Here is a 23,626-nt window from a genome sequence, read left to right as displayed (position 1 = left end):
GATCGATCGGCCGGTTTTCAGCTTGATTGGCCGTGACCGGTGTATCAGTCTCTGATTTAGCCGATTCTTTGCCAGTTAAATTTACATTCATGCGCTGGACAATGGTTAACCAACTATTGTCATAACCACAAACACACCGTGTTGCCAACTTTTCAGATCCTCTTAACGACTTTATTTCTAAAAAGCAACAAATTTAGTGACTTTTTCAGACATTCAGGAGAAAAGAGAGAAATATATTCAAACGTATTATATTGTAATTCATTCCCATGCATGCTGCTAAGAGAAATCGGCTCTTTTTCAAACAGCACGGGGTCTCTGCTGTCAATTATAGTTCTTAGAAAGAAAGAAAATTGGAATCGGCAGGTCAGACTTTTAACAAATTGGTATCGGCCAAGAAAATTGTAATCGGTGCATCTCTCGTAAGAAAGCTATTTTAGAATATTTAGTCTAGGTTATGTTTAGGTCTTGTTCTGTGACTCTACTGTGAAACATGCTAATTTTGCAATGTGATGTCCATTTGTTGTAGTGACAAACCTTTTATTTCCCCCATTGATATTGTATTAAATGTGTAATTTTTCTATCGATTAAGAAGCATTGACGTAACTGTAAAATATCTTAAATTTAATTTTCCGCGATTCTGATAAATGTCTTACCATCGTACACAGTACAGTCATACCTGTATTTAAAAATACATGTACTTCCGTTCTAAGTGCAGTGGTAAAAGATCAACCCTGTTGCACCGAGGTTGGTTGATGTTTTGTGGCTTGTATAGAGTTTTTTTTTTTTTGGTTGTGTTATCTTACTGAACCGGGCCTCTTTCCCTCCACTGTGTGTGATGAACAGGAAGCCAAACTCACCGACCAGCTTCCCCTCATCATCGTCTGTGACCGCTTTGACTTTGTCCACGACCTGGTCCTCTACCTGTACCGCAACAACCTGCAGAAGTACATTGAGATCTATGTTCAGAAGGTAAGGCTTCAATGACGCATCATGGTGATTATACTACACCCTTGTATTTCAGAAATAACATACTGAGATTTATTGTTAAATTTGCGTCGTAGGTGAATCCTAGCCGTCTGCCTGTTGTGGTCGGTGGTCTCTTGGACGTGGACTGCTCAGAGGATGTCATCAAGAGCCTGATCCTGGTCGTCAGGGGACAGTTCTCTACTGATGAACTGGTCGCTGAGGTGGAAAAGAGGAACAGGTGCTGCACTATTCCACCTACATTTTTCTAAACATTACAACTAAAAAGTTTAAGTAATTTTGTCTTCCAAAATAAAGGTGAAGTTTTTAATTTCATTTTAGAAAAGGTTAATCAGTTGCAGCTTTGCCTGGAACACCAGATGGTTGATCAGATTACGCATGTCTGACATTTGGACGACTTTTCTATGACCGACAATTTATCTTAGAAATATGGGGTAACAGTGGTGCTGCATTATTACTTTCTATAACGATAACTTGTGTGATATTAGTAAATTAAAAATGTTAGATTCATTATATATTCTCCTCAGAAATGGTCAGATATCTGTCGCAGTAATGTAGATCAAATTTTTAAAAATAAGTATATTTTGTTTGTCAAAGTATTGCCATTACTTTAGTTTTCATCAACTAAACTAAACATTTGGCAGGAACACACTTTTCTGATCATTTACAGGAGAGTTGACCTTAGTTATTTTATAGTGATAGTGGAAAACAAGTCATGTTCTTGGGGAGTAACAAGTTCTAATGTTTTTTAAATAAAAGTATTAATGAATTACAGTAATCTACAGATGAATCTGTGACTTTTCAATTCAACAAGTCCGTCACGGATCCGCACATTGAGCAGTTGTCTATTTATCGTTCTAAGTAGGATTTGAATTCTGCGTCCTCCCCGTCTGAGACGTAATGTGAGCAGTCATGACATATTTTTTCTCTTCCAGACTGAAGCTGCTGCTGCCCTGGCTGGAGTCTCGCATCCACGAAGGCTGCGAGGAGCCTGCCACCCATAACGCTCTGGCCAAGATCTACATCGACAGCAACAACAACCCTGAACGCTTCCTGAGGGAAAACCCGTTCTACGACAGCCGCGTGGTGGGAAAGTACTGTGAGAAGAGAGACCCCCACCTGGCATGTGTGGCCTACGAGAGAGGACAGTGTGACCAGGAGCTGATCAATGTGAGGATGAAGTTTTACACTTGCCTGCCTGTGTATCCAAATGTTTCGGTTTGCTTCACTATAGAATTGTATTTTTTCATATCAGGTCTGCAATGAGAACTCCCTGTTCAAGAGCTTGTCTCGCTACCTGGTCCGCCGCAAAGACCCTGACCTGTGGGCCAGCGTGCTGCTGGAGAGCAACCCCTTCAGACGACCACTCATTGACCAGGTAAAGTCTACACAAAATGAGTCTCATCTATGATACAACTGCCTGGTGCTTCTCTAAGCTTCTACTCCTTTGCATTCAGGTGGTGCAGACAGCGCTGTCAGAAACCCAGGACCCAGAAGAGGTGTCAGTCACAGTCAAGGCCTTCATGACCGCAGACTTGCCCAACGAGCTCATTGAACTGCTGGAGAAGATCGTGTTGGACAACTCCGTCTTCAGTGAACACAGGTGTTTAGTTGTAGCCTTTTGGATGTTTTTGCTGTGTCATTTCAAAATCAAGTGTGCTGAAGGTTCCATGTCTCATTTTTCCCCACAGAAATCTGCAGAACTTGCTGATCCTGACCGCAATCAAAGCCGACCGCACCCGTGTGATGGAGTACATCAGCAGGCTAGACAACTACGACGCTCCCGATATCGCTAACATCGCCATCAGCAATGAGCTCTTCGAAGAGGCCTTTGCCATCTTCAAGAAGTTTGACGTCAACACCTCTGCTGTGCAGGTAAGTCATTAGCTCTTAAACAGCCAGACTAATTCCTTATTGACTGAAGAAGTGCTGATCGTCCATGTTTTTTTGTTTTTTACTTAGGTGCTCATCGAACATATTGGCAATCTGGACCGGGCCTATGAGTTTGCAGAACGCTGCAATGAGCCGGCTGTGTGGAGCCAGCTGGCTAAAGCTCAGCTACAGAAGGACTTGGTTAAAGAGGCCATCGACTCCTACATCAAAGCCGACGATCCCTCTGCATACATGGAGGTGGTACAGGCTGCTGATAAGAGCGGTAAGGAGACTTGTTGAGCTCAAGTAAGAAAAGGTGGCATAGAAAATGCCATTGAGCCATAGCAGAGGGCTTTCAAAAACTGAGCAAAGTGTAGAGGGGAAAGAACACCACCTGATTTCTTGTGAGCTGTTCAATCGCTATGAACCGAAGGCAGAGTTTCAGAGAAAGCTTTTCGTTGTTTGCCAGTTTCACTTCGATTGAAAACAATCAATGAGTCCCATCAGCTGTGTTGTGGAGTTTGTTGTTAGAGTTTTGTCCTCCAGGGGTATTGGCTGATAGTTGCAGCTAATGCAGCTCAAACTCTTTATTGAAAGTGCACGTATCGGCATAAAATACAGTTGCGGCAGTGTTCCACATCTACCAAGAAACAAAAGGAGGTGTAAAACTTTTCAAACCAGTGGGATATCAAGCCAAACACCAAACCGGACCTGTATACTAAGTTTTACCATTAGGTGGCGCACTTGACTCAGCAGCCGCTCCACCGAAACTCAGAGGAGCGGCTTGACACTAAAATGAGAATAGCTGATCTGCCTCAACAGTCCACCTTAAGAGAGCGTGGACCGAAGTTGTCGCTAACTTCGGGGCTAACCCCCTTCACTTTAATCAGCAGGTGGAAAGCAAGACACGGGAACTCGGCTTGGGTCTTGAGGCGTTGTAGCATTAGTTCACCGACAAATAGCCTGTCCTCGTCACCTCAAAAAACACATTAATTTTCCAGTAAAGAAACACTACGTGCTCCGTTCGCCCCTTCCCCCCCTCCCACCTCTACTGAAATGTGATCTCCTTCATGTTGCTGGCCTTGGCTCAGCAGTACAGCGCGCAGCCTGTCAGACACCAGTGGCACCGTATATAAACAAACATAATATTACATGGATCACGTTGTCATATTACTAATCCAATACAAGCTGTATTTAGCGCCGTGACACCATCAGCACAGGTTGCTGATATAGGCTGCTTTTTAATTGGCCAGAATGTGTCATGATGAGAAAATCGCTCCGGTTCAGCCGGTTATCATAAGATCAAACCGGTGTAAGCTTGTACACCGGACCGGACTGGCAAAACCGGAAATCAACCCAAAAGCTTAATATCAGTGTTGATGTGTTTCAGGTAACTGGGAGGACTTGGTCAAATTCCTTCAGATGGCTCGTAAGAAGGCCCGCGAGTCCTACGTGGAGACAGAGCTCATCTTCGCTTTGGCCAAAACCAACCGCCTGGCTGAACTGGAAGAGTTCATCAACGGACCCAACAACGCTCACATCCAACAGGTTAGCCTTGCTCCCATACGACCCTCGGTGAATAAGCTGCCAGGTCAAAAATGTAATCTTTATTGTATCTGTTATGTAGGTTGGTGACCGCTGCTACGATGAGAAAATGTATGACGCCGCTAAGCTGCTATACAACAACGTCTCCAACTTTGGTCGTCTGGCTTCAACTCTGGTGCACCTCGGGGAGTACCAGGCTGCTGTGGACGGCGCCCGTAAGGCCAACAGCACCCGCACCTGGAAAGAGGTGTGCTTCGCCTGCGTGGACGGAAAGGAGTTCAGACTGGCCCAGATGTGCGGTCTCCACATCGTGGTGCACGCTGACGAGCTGGAGGAGCTGATCAACTACTACCAAGTAAGATGGAAATGAAGGAATTGTTTGTGTTTTCAACTTCTCATGCGTTATTTGGACTTAGGCTACATGAACACACATTTACCACGTTCCATCCCTCCCTCAGGACCGCGGTTACTTTGAGGAGCTGATCACCATGCTGGAGGCCGCCCTGGGCCTGGAGCGCGCTCACATGGGGATGTTCACGGAGCTGGCCATCCTTTACTCCAAGTTCAAGCCCCAGAAGATGAGGGAGCACCTGGAGCTCTTCTGGTCCAGAGTCAACATCCCGAAGGTCCTGAGAGCAGCAGAGCAGGCTCACCTGTGGGCCGAGCTGGTCTTCCTGTACGACAAGTACGAGGAGTTCGACAACGCCATCATCACCATGATGAGCCACCCGACAGACGCCTGGAAGGAGGGACAGTTCAAAGACATAATCACAAAGGTACAGTGTTGTCAAAACTAAGATTGCGTTGTTGCTGTTTTTTTAAAACACCATTATACATTTAGGTGTTTATGCTAATTATTGTTTCTAATTGTTTCCCTCTGCACCCTGTGTAGGTGGCCAACGTGGAGCTGTACTACAAAGCCACCCAGTTCTATCTGGAGTTCAAGCCCTTGTTACTGAATGATTTGCTCATAGTGCTTTCCCCCAGACTGGACCACTCCCGCGCTGTCAACTACTTCAGCAAGGTACACTTTAATCTCTCATTACGATACAGAAGTTGTGTGTGATATAAATTTCCACTTGTTTGTAAGAATTAAGTGCATTTCCATCCACCTATTTTTATGCACATTTTCATTTTGCATATTCAAAACCTGAGTAGAAATTCTAGAAAAAAAATCTCTGTGGACCAACAAGGAGACTGTAACATTCCTCAGATGAATATATGAAACAAACATAAACACCATATTCCCATCACGTTTTCCACAGTTTTCCATTGTTTGAGATTTAAAAAATTAGGATGGGCTAGTGAGATGATGGATGTACATGTGTGTCCACAGGTGAAACAGCTGCCTCTGGTCAAACCCTACCTGCGGTCAGTACAGAACCACAACAACAAATCAGTCAATGAAGCACTTAACAACCTCTTCATCACAGAGGAGGACTATCAGGTGAGAGAGCTGGTGACAGTGCTTCTGTTTTTTGTTAAAGAGGACCTATTATGCTTTTGTGCTTTTTCCCTTTCCCTTTAGTGTGTTCTGTAGTTTCTTGTGCATTTAAAAGGTCTGCAAAGCCCAAAGTCCATGCCAAGGAGACTATTTTTTTTTGCTGTGAGAAAAATAAAGCATTTTTTGGAACATTAAAGCATGTAAACATGTTCTAGTAGAAGTATGCACCTGGAAATATGTATAATAGGTCCTCTTTAAATCTTTTTATTTCGTCACACTCCTGTTAGGCACTGAGGACATCAATAGATGCCTACGACAACTTTGACAACATCTCGCTGGCCCAGCGTTTGGAGAAGCACGAGCTGATTGAGTTCAGGAGAATCGCTGCTTACCTCTTCAAGGGCAACAACCGCTGGAAACAGAGCGTGGAGCTCTGCAAGAAGGACAAGCTCTATAAGGTATTTCTTCCCTCTGAACTTTCTTTGCGAATGTGTCTGATAACACTGCTTAGATTGGCTTGGACCATTCCTGAACCTGTCTGTGCTGCGTCTCCCCTTCAGGACGCCATGCAGTATGCGTCAGAGTCCAAGGACATAGAGCTGGCAGAGGAGCTGCTCTCCTGGTTCCTACAGGAGGACAAGAGGGAGTGTTTCGCCGCCTGCCTGTTCACCTGCTACGACCTGCTGCGGCCCGACGTGGTGCTGGAGACCGCCTGGAGGCACAACATCATGGACTTTTCTATGCCATACTTCATTCAGGTCATGAGGGAGTACCTCAGCAAGGTGGGTCAGCTCTTCTTCAGTTAGGTGAACTGAGAAATGAATAGGTTCTGATATAAATGAAGGCTATATAGCTGTCATCCGGTCAGAGGATCAATACAGGCATCAGAGCAAACATGGTTTAGTTAAGTTTGTTTTATACCGATTCATACAGGTTGTCTTATGGGGGCATTGTGACAGATAGTAGGCAAGTATTCCAAACCAGGTTTTAACTTTTTAGATGGTGCAGTCAGGAAAAAGGATGCTGATTAATACATTTTAATGCATTATCTCTTATTAGGCCTGATTTTATTTAAACTACAAAATTAACTGATTGTCATCCTCCCTTCATATTTTGTCCCTTTTGAGTTTCTTGAGTCTGGTCCATAAACCAGATAGTTTACTAAACAGGGGTTTTATAGACAAAAGTCATTGCAAATAATCAGAACATCTGGCATGTTGACCAATTTTGAATTCTTACAGTATGCAAAATATGAAGATACTATTGTTTACAGTCAAAAGTATCAAATGAACGACCTACTCAGAATTTTTTCTGATAGTCTGTTTACTAAATTTTTTTTTTACAGGGAAATATTTTTAATATTCTTCTTCTATGCTGCAATTTTTCTCTTCCAGGTTGATGCAGTTAAGGAACAGGTGAAAGCTAAATGCTCTGTTTTTGATCTCAAAGTATTTAGCTCGGAAGACTGCGGCCTCGAGTGTGCATGGTTTTAGCTACACGCTCACTTTGACACAGTCACTGAGACATCTTTCAAGCTGAAATTATAGTTTTTTGGAGAAGTTTCTAGATATGTAGTCTCTAATAAAAATCTGAGGAAATTGAATTGTAGCCGTTACAGGATTGGAGATTTCATATTCACTACGTTGACATGAGACACATTGTTGCATTTGGCGTTAACCTGCTTGCAGAATCATCAGTTATCAGAAAGAAAAAATCAGGTGATATTGTATATAATAAGTGTAATGATGGCCATCTAAACTACGGAAACAGACCTGTAAACTTCAACATGTTAATCTAGTAAGAAACACATGCAAATCAAATTGGCTTCAGGATAGGATAGTAAATCAGTTGTGGATGAGGAACAAGTTGGGGATAAGATATCAGTTTTTAAAAGACATAAATACTACAACATGCTGCAATCTCTGAGTGAGAATTGCTTGTAACCCAGCTAACTATGTATATTGTGTTAGCTTTAATCATGTTTGGAATCTTTTTTTACCTTCTGAATCATTTTTTGCCACTGGTGTGCAAACAGTGGGGAAGCTTCAACAAGTATAATAAATTCTCTGCCACTTCACTTAAAAGTGCATTTCCTCACAGATATTAACACACTGCACAATATGAAGCTGTATATTTTTTTAAAAGGATGTGTTTCGATGTGTTAGCCGGCTATAGGAATAAAGCATGCGTGCAAACGTCTCTTGCTGATAACGTAGCAGCAGGCTGTTGGTTGTGCCTGGCTTCCTGTAGAAAGCCTTGAGCTCTAGGGAGCACCTGGTCTGAGACTCCCCCCTCTGCTCCCTCCTCCTCCCCAAACTGCATCACAGTGCTGCAGCCTCTTACTCACTGCCAGCGGTGTAACACATAGAGCATGAGACTGTTTCTCTTTATAGAGTTCTTAATTTAAAGGGATGGTTCGGGCGTTTTGAAGTGGGTTTGTATAAGGTACTTATCCATAGTCAGTGGATACTGAAGATGGCAGTCGGTACAGCCACAGTTTGGAGAAGCAGACAGGAGTTACCACACAGGAGCAAAGCAATGTACTGCTGTGGACGGGGGCAGCAGCAAAACGTATTTTAGCCGACTGTCATCTACTGTAGGTAATACACTGACTATGGATTAGTACCTCATACAACCCCACTGAGAAACACCCGAACTATCCCTTTAAAGAGCTACTGTTTTCTGAAGAGGCATGGAGAAACTGAATGATAAATGCATATATACAAGATTTGGAAGTGCACTGCTGAGCAAGCCCTTATTATAACTCCACAAATAACCTGCATCCAGGTGCTGCTGCTTCACCCTCCCCAAGGACCTGATGTGTACATTTTGCTTATTGCTGCATCTGACTTGCTGCCTGTTCTTGTTTTTTTTTGTATTGTATTTATTTAAAGATTTGGCTGCTTTTATTGTTACTCTCAGACAGGCCACCCAGACAGTTAGAACAGAGGAAAAGACATTTATTAGTTCAACTTGTTTTTTCTCTCTCTTATTTATCCATGTTATTTAGCGTTAATAGTTAAACTTCTGCTGCTAGTAGTCGAACTTATGTTCAATACACACTGTAGGAATCTCTGCATACTGTATGTATAAAGTGTTAAAAACTACAGTGTGTAACAATTAGGGGGATCTATTGGCAGAAATGGAATATAAAATGAATACGTAGGTTTTCTTTAGTGTATAATCACCTGAAAATAAGAATCGTGTTTTTGTTACCTTAGAATGAGCCGTTTATATCTACATAGAGAGCGGGTCTCATGTTTCAACAGTAGCCCAGAACGGACAAACCAAACTCTTGTTAACTTTTCCTGCTTGGGCCGGAGGCGATAACGTCACTCGCTCCCGTCGCCACCGCTCTCTCTCTCGCTTCACCACTCACTTCCCACATGCACTCTACTTCTCTATAGGGGGCCATTCGCATTTTCGAGTCGGCCACCGTAGCTCTCCAACACACTTGGCACATGGGAGAGGCTTCAGTTGGTTGTAATCTCCTCACCTCACTGTTAGATACCGCCAGATCCTACACTCTGGACCTTTTAAGCAAATAGCACTGGTTCAATCACATGACATTGTCTTGTTCCTGACAGTTGGGTTTAGTTTTTTTCTTGCTACTGCGTGAAATCTGCTTAGCGTGGCGGCCCACATGAGCATCTCTTGTCAGAAAAGTCATCACAGCTTAGTTAACAAATATATATATGTGTTTTGGGGGGTTTTCAATTTGTTTAGTATGTTGTTTACTCATTCTGTGTTGTGGCTTTGCTCTAAATGCTGTTATTTCTTTGCTTTGCAGGTAGACACACTAGAAACCTCAGAGTCCGTAAGGAAAGAGGAGGAGCAGGCAACAGAGACGCAACCCATCGTCTATGGTAACAGTCCTCTCATGACATCTGTGTCCATTTCACTGTGATCAAAAGCAAAGGCAGCAGTCTTTCTTCCATGTCTGTATCAGCATTTGTTTAAGCTCCTTAAAACTTGTCTTCAAATTATAGCTGATCTACAACATTAAATATTCATGACCAAATTAGCAACAGTCAGTTATTTATTAAGAGACTTAACACTCATTAACTAGGTATGTGTTGGCTTGGTATGAATGTAATATAAGTATAATCAGGGAGTTTTATAAATCAGGTGAAGATATTTTACAATTAGTTTTTTTGTGCATTCATCACTGGATGGTAACAGCTGCTATTAGTTCCACAGTTGAAAAGGAAACTACATGGTTCAAATCATTAAAGGGGTAGTTTGGGTGTTTCTCAGTGGGGTTGTATGAGGTACTTATCCATATGCGTGCCGACCGTCATCTACTGTAGGTAATACACTGACTATGGATAAGTACCTCATACAACCCCACTTCAAAACACCCAAACTATTCCTAAGATTTCCATCAGAACTGTGGCTCTGGTTAAAATAAAACCGATCAGTTATATGTGTGAAACCTTTCGTGTGTGTGTATTTTGCAGGCACACCCCAGCTGATGCTGACAGCGGGCCCCAGCGTACCCGTGGTCCCTCCGCAACCGTACGGCTACGGCTACCAGGCGCCTGCAGGATACAGTCAGCCAGCAGCTCAGCCGGGCTTCGGCTACGGCATGTAAAGACCCCCACCCCCTTCTCTCCACATGCAGGCTGGAGTAACCATCCATCCATCTCCCACAGTCCTTCACCAGACCATTACTGTCTCTCTCTGCCCTATACAGGCAGCGGGGGGTAATACAGACAACCCCTTTTTTTCTTTTCTTTTTTTTTTTTTACTTTTCCCCCTTTTTAAACTGTCATGAAGGACTCAGTTTTATTTCTGTTGTCAAAGAAAATCACAAAGATTAATTTTCTCACATTCCGTATTGACTAGATTAATTTTTCTTTTGTCTATTTTATTTGAATGGGAAATGGTTTATGTACAATGGGGGGGCTTGTGAGAAGAGCTAGTCCTCTTCTCAGTTTAAAAAAAAAAAATGGTCTGTTGTGAAGCATCTGATTTGCACTCTGTAGTGAAAAGAAATTAATGTAGAACCTCTTCCTTTTGATGTGTGTGAGCAGCTTCTTCTGTCCGACTGTAAAATGCATTTAATTATTGTATATTCAGACACAAAAAAAAAACGCTACTATGTTCTTCTATATTTGAACATGAGACCGCCGCTTCCATGACCACAATCCTGAAACACTACGTTGTACCAGTCATGTCCACACGTACACAAAGACACACTTCAGGGCTGTTTCTTGAAGAAAACCCAAGAGAGTATTTTACATACTATTTACAGGAATGTTAGATTCTTTCCAGCAAAGCAGGACTCTCCACAAACCGATTAGCATTCAGACGACATTTCCATGTGCTTCATATACAGCTCTAACGTGGGACCATTCCACCTCAGGAGGGACTGCAGACCTGTTTGTGTTTGACTAACATGCCCCTTCTTTACGCTGCGGTTTGTTTCTGCTGGATATCATTTTAGGTCACTGTTACTGAGTGTGCAGGAGAGATATTTCAAACTTTATTCTCCTCATGTCCTATTGAGGGTTACCTTTTAACCTTTTCAGTTGACCCCCCTCATCCAACTCAAACAATATCACAGGACTTGTGGTAATTTTGAAGTTTTTATCAAAGGCTTGCGTGTATACAGGAAATCAATCATTAACTCCTTTGAACTCATATTCTTATCTAAATTACCTTAGATTTAAATTGTGCACTTAAGATATTTGATTGTGCATAATCAGGATCATAATGAATGAAACAGCGGTTTTGTTTTCCACTTAAAAAAAATAAAGGCTTCTTGTTTGTCAAGAACCGTCTGATTGTGTCTTATATATATATTGTCATGTGCAGAAGAACGTGTTAAAGGTACGAGTCACATTGAATTTCTGTCCTATGCTGCACAATAAGCCCCAGAAAGGGCAGTGATGTCATGGTTCTGATAGGAATAAGTACTGAGCAGAGTAATCGTAGGCTGTAAATGCTGTGTATGAAAGAGATGCTGTAGTTTGTAGTCCAATTTAAAGAGAACTTACTATGCTTTTGTGCTTTTTCCCCTTTCCTTTAGTGTGTTATATAGTTTTTTTGTGCATGTAAAAGGTCTGCAAAGTTACAAAGTCCACGCCAAAGGGAGTTACTCTCCCCCACTGAAACTTTGCTCATGAATTGCTTGAAACACTACGCTTGAAGTCCCGCCTTTTCTTCCGTAATGTGATGTCACCAAGTAACGCATTTGCATAACACCTGTCTAGCAGCTAGTTTGGCACGCCCTCAAACAAAGCTAGTTAGAGCAAAGAGTTTGGTTTTTTATTAACCAATCAACAGAGTGGGTCAGCTGATTAAAGGCAGGAGCTCAAACAGAGGAGGAAAAGAGATTGGTGCAGCACAGCTGGTATGAGGAAATTAAATTGTTTTTTGATCATTAAAGTATGTAAACAGGATAGTAGAAACCTAGCACAATAGGTCCTCTTTAATATTGCACAAAACAATGTGATGACACATTCCTAGTATAACGACTTCTCCATTTCTGAACAGTATCAGCGTTTCCATTAGCTGACTTTGCAAATTTGCAGGGTAAAGATGAACTCTGACCTGTCAGTCTGCCGGAAACGGCCAGGATGTGGCAACGAAACGGAAAAACTCATTTCTGAATTTGTGCAGGATTCAGTTAAAGTAAATGTCAGACAGAAATCTCAGATGTGACAGTACCTTAAAACCACCTTGTTAACAACACAGTTCAGTAAAGCTCCGATATTTGTGGAGACTTTCCGAGAGCTCTTGATTCAGCTGTATGCCAATTTTTGATGCCATACTGTGGTGTTGGATTGTAATGTGTTCCTCTTACTTTGTCTACCGTGTGTAATGTCTACTATCTTAATATGCTCACATCAGTTCAACAGCAGCAGTGTTCACTTAATGCATAAGGATGTGGTATACTAGCACCATCTGGTGGTACAAATCAGACCGTAATAGAAGTAAAGCAGACTGATGTGAGTTACTACCAGTCATGTAACATATTTAATATACCTCATCTCAAAACAGCTGGAAGATTAGGATTTAATATTGCTTTCAAAAGATAAAAGTAGATGCGCACGATTGGATAGCGTGGATATGACAACCGACTAGATGCCTACTTTTAATTATCTAGAACAGAAACAATTTCAGGAAGTTTAACTGTAATGTTGCATTTAAGACCAGGAAAAAAAATATTGAAAATACTTAATTTTAATACAAAACCCAAATGCCATCCAGTTGAATTACAATATTCTGATATTGCCAGCGATGTAACCAGCTATCTGCTATTTTGCATACTAGCCAACTGTAATAGTTAAACAGACACTTAATTGAACCAAACCATCTTTAATGTTATTAGTAACCGCTGATATAACAAGTCAAAATGTCTACAGTGAAGTAATGTTCATCTGTTTCCTCTGAGCATCATGTCTTCAGACCGGCGTAGTAAACTTGTAACTGATTCAATTGTCGTTGTATACAAATAAACATATGGCAGCCAAACTTAGATTTTCCATTGCAAACAGTTCTAACAACAAAGACATTGTATGCAAGTCAATTGTATGCAAGTCAATGTGAGTCTAGTAGAGTTTCAATTCTCCAGTGACTCTGTCGACCAGGTCAGCTGGGCCTGGACCGATACCCAGCACGGTGCGTGAACCGGGCGCAATTTGTGTCCTTCCTGCGTCCTGAATCAGGCTGACGGGAAGCCCCAATTCTTTGGCGTGACCGAGCAGATCAATGAGGGTGTCCTCGTCGGGGGCCTTCACCACCACCTTGGGCTGGCCGCAGTACTCCCACTGTTTGAGAAGATCGGGGTTCCTGCGCTGAACCTGTTTGTACGCCGATACAGCAGCATGAGAGCACTGGGCGGCCACCTTCCCTTTACCCATCTTCAGGTCATTTCGGACCACTAGGATCATCTTGAACTCGCCTCCTTCTCCCATCACGCTGCTTGCTTCTCCAGAGCCGTCCCCCATCGCTGCCATCAGGCTTTTGGATGTCGAGCCGAAGCGAGACCGAAGGTGCCAGCCGAGGAAGAGCCCACAGCCCAGTCCTGCTACTATACTCAGGCCCACTGGACCATATAGCACCTCCATATTTTGAAACCTGCAACAATGACAGAACAGGATAAGGTAAGTCACAGCTGCAAACACATATACACTTAAAAAGGCAGAAAAAAGTTTATTCTTGACACTGGAAGCAGCAGTTGACAAAACAATCTCACCACAAGGTCCATTTTTAAGTCTCTTCTGCACTATTCACTTTTTTAATAGTCGTGTATCACAGCTGTTACCCTGCACTATATTCACTTTTAACAGTTTTCTTCATCTCCTTGTATTTTTATATCTGGTATATGTTTTTGTACTTTGCACTACTTTTTTTACTTCCTTTTTTACTAACATGTTTTGCAGTATGGAACTGTGATGCTGGAAACTTGAATTTCCCTCGGGGTCAATAAAGTTTCTATCTATCTATCTACACTTTCTTCCCCAGTTGTCATGGAAATGGAGCACTTAAAAGACTTCCTGCATGTTGGCTTAAATGTTAACTTTTTTCAAAAATGTATTTGCCCCATTTTCTGTTTGAAGAACTGACTTCACCCTTTTGTCTGTTTGTTTTTGTCTATACTGTTTATAGTTAGACAAATAATATCACCTTTATTGAGCATATAGTACTGTATATACAGTAAAGTTAGGAAACTTGTGTTTGGTGGATTATTTCTCTATTGTTACAATACTAATTGGCATTGTATTTTACATCGTTGGAAAGCCTGTTTATTTACCTTCACAATGATGTCCAACTTGTAAGGATCATGCATTTGTGGGATGAGCAGCACAGCTGATTATGTGGGTAGCGTCCAAGAAACATTTGCCAAAATGCTCTGCCAATGGTAAACAGTGTAGTCTTGGGCGCTACCCACATACAAAATAAATCTGAGCTTTCAAGAATAAAGTCATAGGTTTACGAGAAAAAAAGTCATAGTATTATGAGAATAAAGACATATTAAAAAGTAGTAATTTTATGTGTTATTTTCTTTTTTTTCTAGTAAAGTTTTGACTTTATTCTCGTAATATTACAACTTTTTTTTAATTAAGTTTTGACTTTATTCTCGTAATATTACAGCTTTTTCTAGTAAAGTTATGACTTTATTCTCGTAATATTACAACTTTTTTTTAATTAAGTTATGACTTTATTCTCTTAATATTACAACTTTTTTCTTGTTAAGTTATGACTTTATTCTCGTAATATTACAGCTTTTTCTAGTAAAGTTATGACTTTATTCTTGTAATATTACAACTTTTTTTAAAATTAAGTTATGACTTTATTCCCTTAATATTACGACTTTTTTTCTCATAATATGACTTTATTCTGTAAATCTCAGATTATTTCCCCTCAATGTGGTCCTAATACTCAGTCACACACTGTCTCTTTGGCCCTCACTACATTAGACTCATATACTATATACTTAGACTATAAACTGTTACCTTCATCACAGTGATCACATGTTTTGCGGCTCCAGACAGATTGTTTTTGTTGTTTTTGTTCTCTTTTGATAGTAAAGGTTTCTGACTCCTGGTATATAGAGTTTAAGTTAGTTTTAACAGTGTTGAGTAACATTAACTATGAGCCTGTAATAACATCTAACGTTAACTGGAGATCTATTGTTAGTTCAGTTTGTAAATACATCACTAATTTAAGATTTAACTAAACTGTTTGTTTTTATAAACTTCATGTGGAGCTAACCGTGCTAACGTTAGCTTCCTGGCTACAAGCAAGACCCTCTTTACTCTCCAAAAAAACACCCTTAAAGTAGAATAGATATCACTTTGCCAACAAATAGACTCGTGTTCACACATTTCATGCCCCCATAATGACAACACGGTGCAGCAGAATCGATAAACGACGGATCACTGGTGAGTTTTCATACCTTCTGATGATTAGCTCGAGGTGCTAACAGCAGCTAGCCAGCAGTGGTGTGTATGAATGAAGCGTGGTCGCGTGGTGGTGACGTCACAGCATCATATTGACTGTAATTTTAAATGTGGAGTACAACAAAAGTTCAATTTAGGTTATATGTTGTGTCACATTGTCAACAAATTGTCAATGTTTGACTGTTGTAAAAAAAAAAAAAAAATGTAAAAAAAAAAGGCACTTCAAGCCTAGCTAAAAGCATTTTGCCCAGAACTGACTGAGAATGCCACTACAATTGTAGTATGTACAAATGTTTGTTAAATATATTAGTGGTAGCTGGTAAAAAAGCCCAACTCTGAATGCATGGATGGACATTTATAAAATGGAGAGGATAACAGCATATGTTAACCATAAACTGGAATTATTTGTGTCACGCTTGGACAACTGGGTCAACTATGTAACACCCCATAGGCCAGATGTTATTTTTACAACTCTATGAATGTATGACAATGAAAAGATCACTCCCTATTTGTTCATACCGTTGTTTTCAGTGTTTGTTTTTATGTGTATAACAAATCTTAAAATACGGCACTTTAGACAGACATGGTTGGGTGGTGTATGTATAAAAGATCTGTAAATTATGTTATGTATGTTTGTTGCAAAGTGTCAATACATTTTTTTTTTTTTTTTTAAATAATTGTAGTATGTTGCATTAAATGTTTAAAAAGATGTATACTTTTTTCAGAGAGCAATGAGCATTGGGTTTTAACCATTTCTATGACACAGTTAGCTGGTGTTTTGCCATTTGGTCTTCTTTGGCACAGAAAATAATCCCCTTTTTTTAATACTATATAGTGTGTTATTGTTTTTATTCTAATATGAATAGAATAAAATCTAGTTAATCAGAGCAGGCATGCTACACTTGCATACTACACTTTAGGTGCCATGCTCAAGGGCACCTAACTCTTCCCATCCAGACTTATCCTGCTGGTTCAACACTGACTTTTAGGCCAACACTGCACTCTATTGAGCAAAGCAGAGAACTACAGGCACCTGAAAATAAAACCCAGTAGAAATGTAATGTGACATAATGCCCTTTTTTCCACAATCTCGTACTCCTCGTCATTTCAAAGAAGATATCAGAATGTCTATTTTTGTAGCAACATCTCACATAAATCTGAAACAAATAGGCATGATGTCAGAAAACGTATTTTATTTCATGTAGGTCAAGTGTACAAAAGAAAAAATATGTATTTCTTCGTAACCCACATTTACTATACTGGGCTGCGGATAAGAGATGTGGGTTATCTTACCCAAACATGATGTCATCAAGCTCATCTTCTCCATATCAAATCTATACAGTTCAAATTTGGGGATAACAACACCAATATGTGAAATGCATTGTTGTGTCAAAAATGATAAGACCCTGTAATATTTTTGGAGCCACTTCAAAGCTTTAGATCACTTTTTTCGTAAGACTTTGGTCTGACATGCAGACAAAATCTACAGTATGTTATGATGAGCACAACACAGTAAACTGCCCTTTCTTCATAAGGAATGAGTATTTTCAATCATTCCATGTTTAACAGGAGTAGAGTGCGACCTCTCTACATGCACGTGCAGACACGTGTCAGGCCGGTAGGCTCCATGTAACTTAGTGCAGTAGACATTGTTAAACATGACATGACACAGAATGAACGTTGACTGCCAAGATCCAGCCTATAGATAGTGTGCTGCATATGGCCTACATGCTGCTGTAAACTGAGACGACTGCGTCACGAGTTGGCTGAGAAGTGACAGAGCAAAGAGTTTTTTCTGATGACCCCTTGAATAAATTGGAATATAAATACTGAATGTGTGAATGTTTGCTCATATACTTTTCACAAGTTTTTTCAGGGTGTAGATTTTTGGGGCGTAGAAGTTATTGCCTATGGAATATATTGCTTTAAAGGCATCATAAGCTATGATTATAATATCACAAACACATGGACAAGGGGTCCACATTCTTCACAAAACCATAATATGAGGTGGCTGTAGCTCAGTGGGTAGTGTGGGACGTCCTTTGTCCAGTGTACTGGATGTTTTCATCAAGTAGTTCATATATTTATTTTGGGAAAAAAACTCATTCATGACAATGATACAAATGCTTTACCCTAATTTGTAAGTATTGTGATGCTTCACTGCGTCCTGCAACAGTCTGTAGTTTAACAGTCACTTTCATTTAAACCTGATGCTTCTCTTGCATGAACTAAATGACCTCTCAGCAATATTACATGACAAGACCTAATAGGAAGTCACTGAACTGACTTTAAGAGTGCATTTTCAGGTGCAGTCTTGGGTTTTGGGTTTCTTCTAGAACATGTTTACATGCTTTAATGTTAAAAAAAAAGCTGTGCTGTGCTGCAACACCTCTTTACACCAACCGAAACACTCTGTTTGAGCTCCTGCCTCTCCCTTCTGAAAAGCCCAGTCTGAACCAAACCAACCGAACCAAACTCTTCAGACTCCGCTCCAGCTCCGTTCTAACTAGCTTTGTTCGAGGACGTGCCAAACTAGCCGCTATAGGCCGGTATTATGCAAATGTGTTACTTGGTGACATCACCACGTTATGGAAGAAAAGGCGGGACTTCAAGTGAGCCGTTTCAGGCAGTTCAGGAGTAGTGTTTCTGTGGGAGTGTAACTCCCTTTGGAGTGAACTTTGGGCTTTGTAACTTTGTCGACATTTTACATGTACAAAAAAACTATAGCACACTAAAGGAAATGGAAAAAGCACAAAAACATAATAGGTCCTCTTTAAGTGCTGTGACTTCTGTGCAGCCTACAAAAGCTGTGCTTGACACAGATATCATCCATAATGCACTTTAATGTAGAGTATATATTCATTTAAGTAGGCTAAATGACACAGAAGGCCTTGTCCCCTTAAAACTTGCTCCTACTGCACCTTCCTAATAACGTCCCAAGAGTTCAGAAACTGAAATACTTTCCTCACTCTCATAAACAAGATGACACTGATACTAAAACATGGCGACACACAGTTGAGGTTTTCTGTCTCTAGTTTTGACCTGAAAAATGTCCTGAGGTGGGGTTTTTTTCAGCTCTCTTTGCCCAGATGCCATTCATTCACTCTCTGTGTGAAACCTTCTGAGGACGGAGTAGTGTTAGAAGTACGCTCCAGGAAAGTGATCCACTTATTTATAGACCTTTAATTAGACTGGCTCTCTGGAGGTTCTACCAGGCAAATGATGAAATCTCCCCCTCTTTCTGTGTCTCTCCTCTGTCAGCCTGCTCTCCCCTCCCCCGGCAACTCTGTATCAGTCCTCGATCCCTCACTGGCCCCCTCCATCACCACACCCTGTACTCAAGTTATGATGCAGTTCATGGGTAGCGTACTTTTGCCCTACATTGCCACTGGGGCTCCTCCACCACAGGTTCCATTTGAGCCCAGATCTTATTGTGGATTAAACATCAGCTGAACGGTGAGTTTACCCTCTCTGCATAATGCATTGCTGAAAGACATTAGGCTGTTACATTACAGTACAGCCCTGCTTAGTTTTACACTTTGTGAATGTATAATCTCTCACCAGTGCATTGTAAAAGTTGATTGCAGCTTATCACATTTCTCATCCTGAAGTGTGTGTTCTCTGTATTGAGTTTCTCATTGTCCCTCGCACAAGAGTTACTCAACAGGTCTGGGTTGTTTTGGTAGAAGGGATTGCGCAATCAAGTGCTGGAGCTGGAGCTGGAGCTGGAGCTGGAGCAGTGCTTCCCTTGTGCTACTGTGTTTCACACAAGCAGCAGTGCTGTTATGAAACTGTTTACTACTGTAGGTATGGATTGTGAATTATGCATTGAGTCTTAATTAATAACTGTGTAGAATAACGCACGTACTTGTACATGAGAGCCAAGGTGCACGTTTTGCACAAAGTGACCAGTTTGGCACCAATTGCTTATAGCAGGGGTTCTCAAACTTTTTGGGGCCAGGGACCCCTTAAAGGGGAGAACATTTTCCAAGGACCCCATCATAAATCGTAACACAGATTAAACATAATGCTTACAGCAGTGATTCTCAGTTTTAGAATACAAATAGTTCCACTGGCATGTAAGAGTAAAAATGGTAGTACTGTAAGCGTTATGCTTAATCGGTGACCTCTTTAAGGGGTCGCTGGCCCCAAAAAGTTTGAGATCCCCTGGCTTACAGTACTACCATTTTTACTCTTAGATGCCAGTGGAAATATTTGTATTCTAAAACTTTTCACCCTAAATGCTTCAGACCTGTTTTATAGTGATAAACAGACACTCATGTTAATACCACTTTGTTTTGCCCTAATATCCAAGGTACTTTGTAATCAGATGTCGCTTTAGCTTGGCCTGCTTCATGACTTCGATCGCTAGCACCTAAAGACAAATTTTGGTCTCCCGTCGCTGTCGCTCGATATAACTGTCGTCATATTTTCTCAATTTAGCTACTTTTGGCTTAGCATCACTTGATGGACTGACACAAATATTTCTCAATGCTCGCCAGCTAGATAGCTGGCAAATAAGCTAAGCTACGCAGCAGCAGGAGCGGTTCGTTGCGCCCTGAGTGAAGTGACTGATTCATGACAGATTGGCGTGATGTGTCACAATATCAGAGTTTCTATTGGCCCAAATTGCCCCAAATGGTCCCCATCTGTAGATATGTACTTTTTAATGATACAGCACAATTTTATGATTTGTAGTTAATTATTTCGCGGACCACCTGACAGAGTGCCACAGACCCCTGAGGGTCCTCGGACCCCACTTTGAGAATCACTGTCTTTCAGGATATTACGCGGTGACACACTTTGTCGAGCCCTTTTGTTGGACGATGTATTGATCTCCTCAGTGCAAGAGAGTGTATTACGGATACTATTGTGCATGAAGCATTCGTACTTTGCTTCTAGTGCGAGTGCGTATGGTCAATGTTTTAGGTCTGTAATGGAAAGCTTTTGTTTGCGGTTCCCTGAGAAGGCCAAGAGAGCCTTCCAGTCTAATCTGAGAAGACTTTTATTTTCCTCTGTGTGGCACTTCAGTTGGACGAATCAGACTGCAAAGTACCCACAGCCTCATTGTCCAGTGGTTGCGTGTTTGCATGTGTGTGTGTGTGTTTGTCCTTCAAGATAACACACAACACCTAAATATGCTGGACCTACATTGTGGTCTATTCAGGTCTCAGGTCCTTGGAACTTCAACAAGATACAATTATTGGAAATGTCACCGCTGCTGCAGGAACAATATGAAGCTAATGGGAAAAAAAACACAAATCTCAACGTATCAATCAAATTCCTACCGGCTCTAAATCAGAATCAGAATCAGACCTACTTTATTGATCCCGGGGGGAAATTGGGGCGTTAACATTGCTCTTGTATAAACATAAAGAAATGTCTGAAAATAGAAATAAAGGAGTATGGAACATGTAAATTATGTGTGTGTGTTATAATTAAATAAGGAATACAATTAAGACATGAGAATATAAGAAATATGAAATATGTACAAATATTTGCATTAAGATGTGCAATATATAACAAATAACCACAGTGCAAATAAGTAAATACAAAATGCTTATAAGTAAATACTAAATGCTGAGAAGTGGGATTAAGTGTGTTAAATATAAATGCCAGAATGGTATAAATAAGAAATTAATAAGAATATTTCTTGAAATGTACAGTATTAATGACAGAGTATTGCACATTTGAATTATTGTACAAATTATTGTACAGTTGAGTTAAGTCAGTATTGAATATAGCAACTGATGGGTGAAATAAGTCCAGAAATGAAATGTAAGAGGTGAAATAAGAGGCATCGTGGGCTGCTGTAATATCAGTGCAGTACAGTGTCTGTCGCCTGACAGCTCAGAGTGTGTTAATGCATGGAAACAGGAGCCAGAGGCCCAGACTGAGGGCACAGGATAGAGGGATTAAGCTCTGAGAGAGAGCGAGACACTGACAATTCCACCAGATGGCAAACTGCATACCTCCATGTCAGAGTCCCCATCTCACTGCTCACTGACAGATTCCTGAGAGAGCTGAGGCTCTGTAGTGAGACACTCTGTGTACATGCTTTTAGGCACGTGTACAGTATGAATGTGTGTAGATCTCTTCTTTGAGGAAATGTAATGAGGAAACAAAAAGCAAAATCTTGTCCTTTACTCTTTCACCCAATATTCACACCGTTCCTTCCCTTATTGGGTTACCTGTAATCTGAAGGATGCAGGAACACACAGGCTGGGTAGATGGTGTGTTGGAATGTGTATGAAGAGGATGTTTTAGTGTCGAGAGTGTTTGGTGTTGTTGTGCATAAGTTTGTATTTTATTTGGGCCTGTGTCAGTATCAGATTTGGCAAGCAGTGTAGGGTATGGAGTGTGTGATTCTGAGCTGAAGGCCCGTCTCTTCTCTCAGCAGGACTCCTTCCTGCATGGTGAATGAGATGGCAGAGTGTGGGGCTGAAGGTGAACTGCCCCAGAGGCGTCTTGGGGTCAAGGAACAGCCAAATGGAGAGCTGACCGGTAAAAACAAAAGACACCTAATATACAGCAGAGTAATAGATCAAACCCATTAAAGATACTTATATTATTAGTGCACCCAGTACTGAAATGTCTCTGAAAAATTCACATGATTTCATCATTTTTCTATTTAAAAATGTTAATTCCTCATATGTTTATTTGTGTGTGTACTTGCCATACCAACCCACGCTGCGCGGCTAGACTCAGAGCTGTCTGTGGATGACAGGAAACAGAGGGAGCGGGAGGAGCGTGAGACTCTGGTGTTATGGAAGAAACCTCTGCTCACCCTCCACTACTTCACTCTGGAGCTGCTCATCACCCTTAAAGAGTTTCTATTGAGGTGAGACCACAGGGTGGGATGCAACCTCCCCCCAAAGCTCTACCCTTTTTCCGCAGAATTGCACCTGTTTCCTCTATTTTCCATATCATGAATGAATGTCAATAAAAGTTTACCCCAGAATTTAGAGATTCAAAACTATATTGATGTTGAACATTTTAGTGAGAAACTTAAGAAGATAACAAAGTATTTATTGAACTTCAGTAGGTAGAATGTTTTTGGCATCATTGGACAAAAAATCCATAATAACATTTCAGCATATTGTAATTCAAGTGTTCTGAGAGAAAACTACACTTCTGCATCTCCTCTTGGCTCTGTTTTCAGGCTTTAAAAAATCTTTGGCCAATCACAGGTCATTTAAGAGAGAGAGAGAGAGTTTCTATTGGCTGTTCATTCAACGGAGGCAGCTGTCAATCACTCGCAAACTCCGATCAAGCGGTCAAACTAGGCAGCGCTGATCAAATATGAGGCACATGATTTTTTTTCAGATTACCTGTCTCATGCACAACTGTCAGGATATAGTGACCGTTTTATTAAAAATTACTTTTTTTTAATCATATTTGCTCCAATTCTACCTACTGCTGCTTTAAGACGTGATGTCTGTGTGTTTGGTTATACTACCCTATAAATTTAAATGCGGGTTTGCGTGAGAAAGCAGCATATAAATAAGGATTTTAGTATGTATTATTCATGTGTTGATGCCACTATAGTACAGACAGCAGATAAGCAGTGTTTTTGTGATGTAAGTTGTATTTATAGAGGTGCTAGTGCTGCTTGTCACAGGCAAAAAGATGATATGATGGTTGTGAAAAAATAGCTATCACACTCTCTACCTCGCACGCACACAGAGCTCGAAACACTCATATACAACCAGACAGGAGGTGACCTTGATTTCTTCAGTGTCATCAACCCAGAAGGCCTTCTCCCTCATAGTTTAGTCTTCAGTCAGATGCCTAATGGAGCCTATAATGCAGCACAAAGGATTTGCTTATCTTTTTTTCCCCCTCATAACTCCTCATCCTTACTGCT

At 40.9% G+C, this 23,626-nt stretch overlaps 3 protein-coding genes across 5 annotated transcripts in view; 2 read left to right on the top strand and 1 right to left on the bottom strand.

Annotated features, from left to right (window-relative positions):
- Positions 1–11,623, top strand: part of cltca (clathrin, heavy chain a (Hc)) — a 39,171-nt gene extending 27,548 nt beyond the window's left edge. The window contains exons 15-30 of the mRNA XM_074610246.1: positions 844–969; positions 1,062–1,204; positions 1,920–2,154; positions 2,240–2,362; positions 2,442–2,587; positions 2,676–2,859; positions 2,947–3,139; positions 4,247–4,404; positions 4,484–4,756; positions 4,860–5,177; positions 5,294–5,425; positions 5,738–5,848; positions 6,133–6,303; positions 6,406–6,627; positions 9,636–9,711; positions 10,306–11,623. Of these exons, the coding sequence (XP_074466347.1) occupies positions 844–969; positions 1,062–1,204; positions 1,920–2,154; positions 2,240–2,362; positions 2,442–2,587; positions 2,676–2,859; positions 2,947–3,139; positions 4,247–4,404; positions 4,484–4,756; positions 4,860–5,177; positions 5,294–5,425; positions 5,738–5,848; positions 6,133–6,303; positions 6,406–6,627; positions 9,636–9,711; positions 10,306–10,439 (2,745 nt within the window). The 3' untranslated portion in view covers positions 10,440–11,623. The remainder of the gene's footprint in view (positions 1–843; positions 970–1,061; positions 1,205–1,919; positions 2,155–2,239; positions 2,363–2,441; positions 2,588–2,675; positions 2,860–2,946; positions 3,140–4,246; positions 4,405–4,483; positions 4,757–4,859; positions 5,178–5,293; positions 5,426–5,737; positions 5,849–6,132; positions 6,304–6,405; positions 6,628–9,635; positions 9,712–10,305) is intronic.
- Positions 11,624–13,155: 1,532 nt separating this feature from the next.
- Positions 13,156–15,859, bottom strand: ptrh2 (peptidyl-tRNA hydrolase 2). Its single transcript, XM_074610250.1, has 2 exons — positions 15,756–15,859; positions 13,156–13,933 (listed from the first exon to the last, which is right to left on the bottom strand). Exon 2 carries the CDS (start codon positions 13,921–13,923, stop codon positions 13,405–13,407), a length of 519 nt encoding a protein of 172 aa, XP_074466351.1. The 5' UTR covers positions 13,924–13,933; positions 15,756–15,859; the 3' UTR covers positions 13,156–13,404.
- A 3,208-nt stretch (positions 15,860–19,067) lies between these two features.
- The window catches only part of LOC141752229 (vacuole membrane protein 1-like), a 65,708-nt gene continuing 61,149 nt past the window's right edge, over positions 19,068–23,626 (top strand). The window contains exons 1-3 of one of the 3 annotated variants that reach the window (XM_074609967.1): positions 19,068–19,215; positions 22,157–22,263; positions 22,462–22,600. In XM_074609967.1, the coding sequence (XP_074466068.1) occupies positions 22,173–22,263; positions 22,462–22,600 (230 nt within the window). In that variant the 5' untranslated portion in view covers positions 19,068–19,215; positions 22,157–22,172. Of the gene's footprint in view, positions 19,216–22,156; positions 22,264–22,461; positions 22,601–23,626 lie in introns of those variants that run through there. The other 2 variants (XM_074609966.1, XM_074609969.1) reach the window with 2 other exon arrangements.

This window comes from Sebastes fasciatus, chromosome 16 (genome assembly GCF_043250625.1).
Source record: "Sebastes fasciatus isolate fSebFas1 chromosome 16, fSebFas1.pri, whole genome shotgun sequence".
In the NCBI taxonomy this organism is placed as follows: Eukaryota; Metazoa; Chordata; class Actinopteri; order Perciformes; family Sebastidae; genus Sebastes; species Sebastes fasciatus.
Note: the sequence above shows the minus strand (reverse complement) of the source record. Positions and strands in the feature narration are given on the sequence as shown.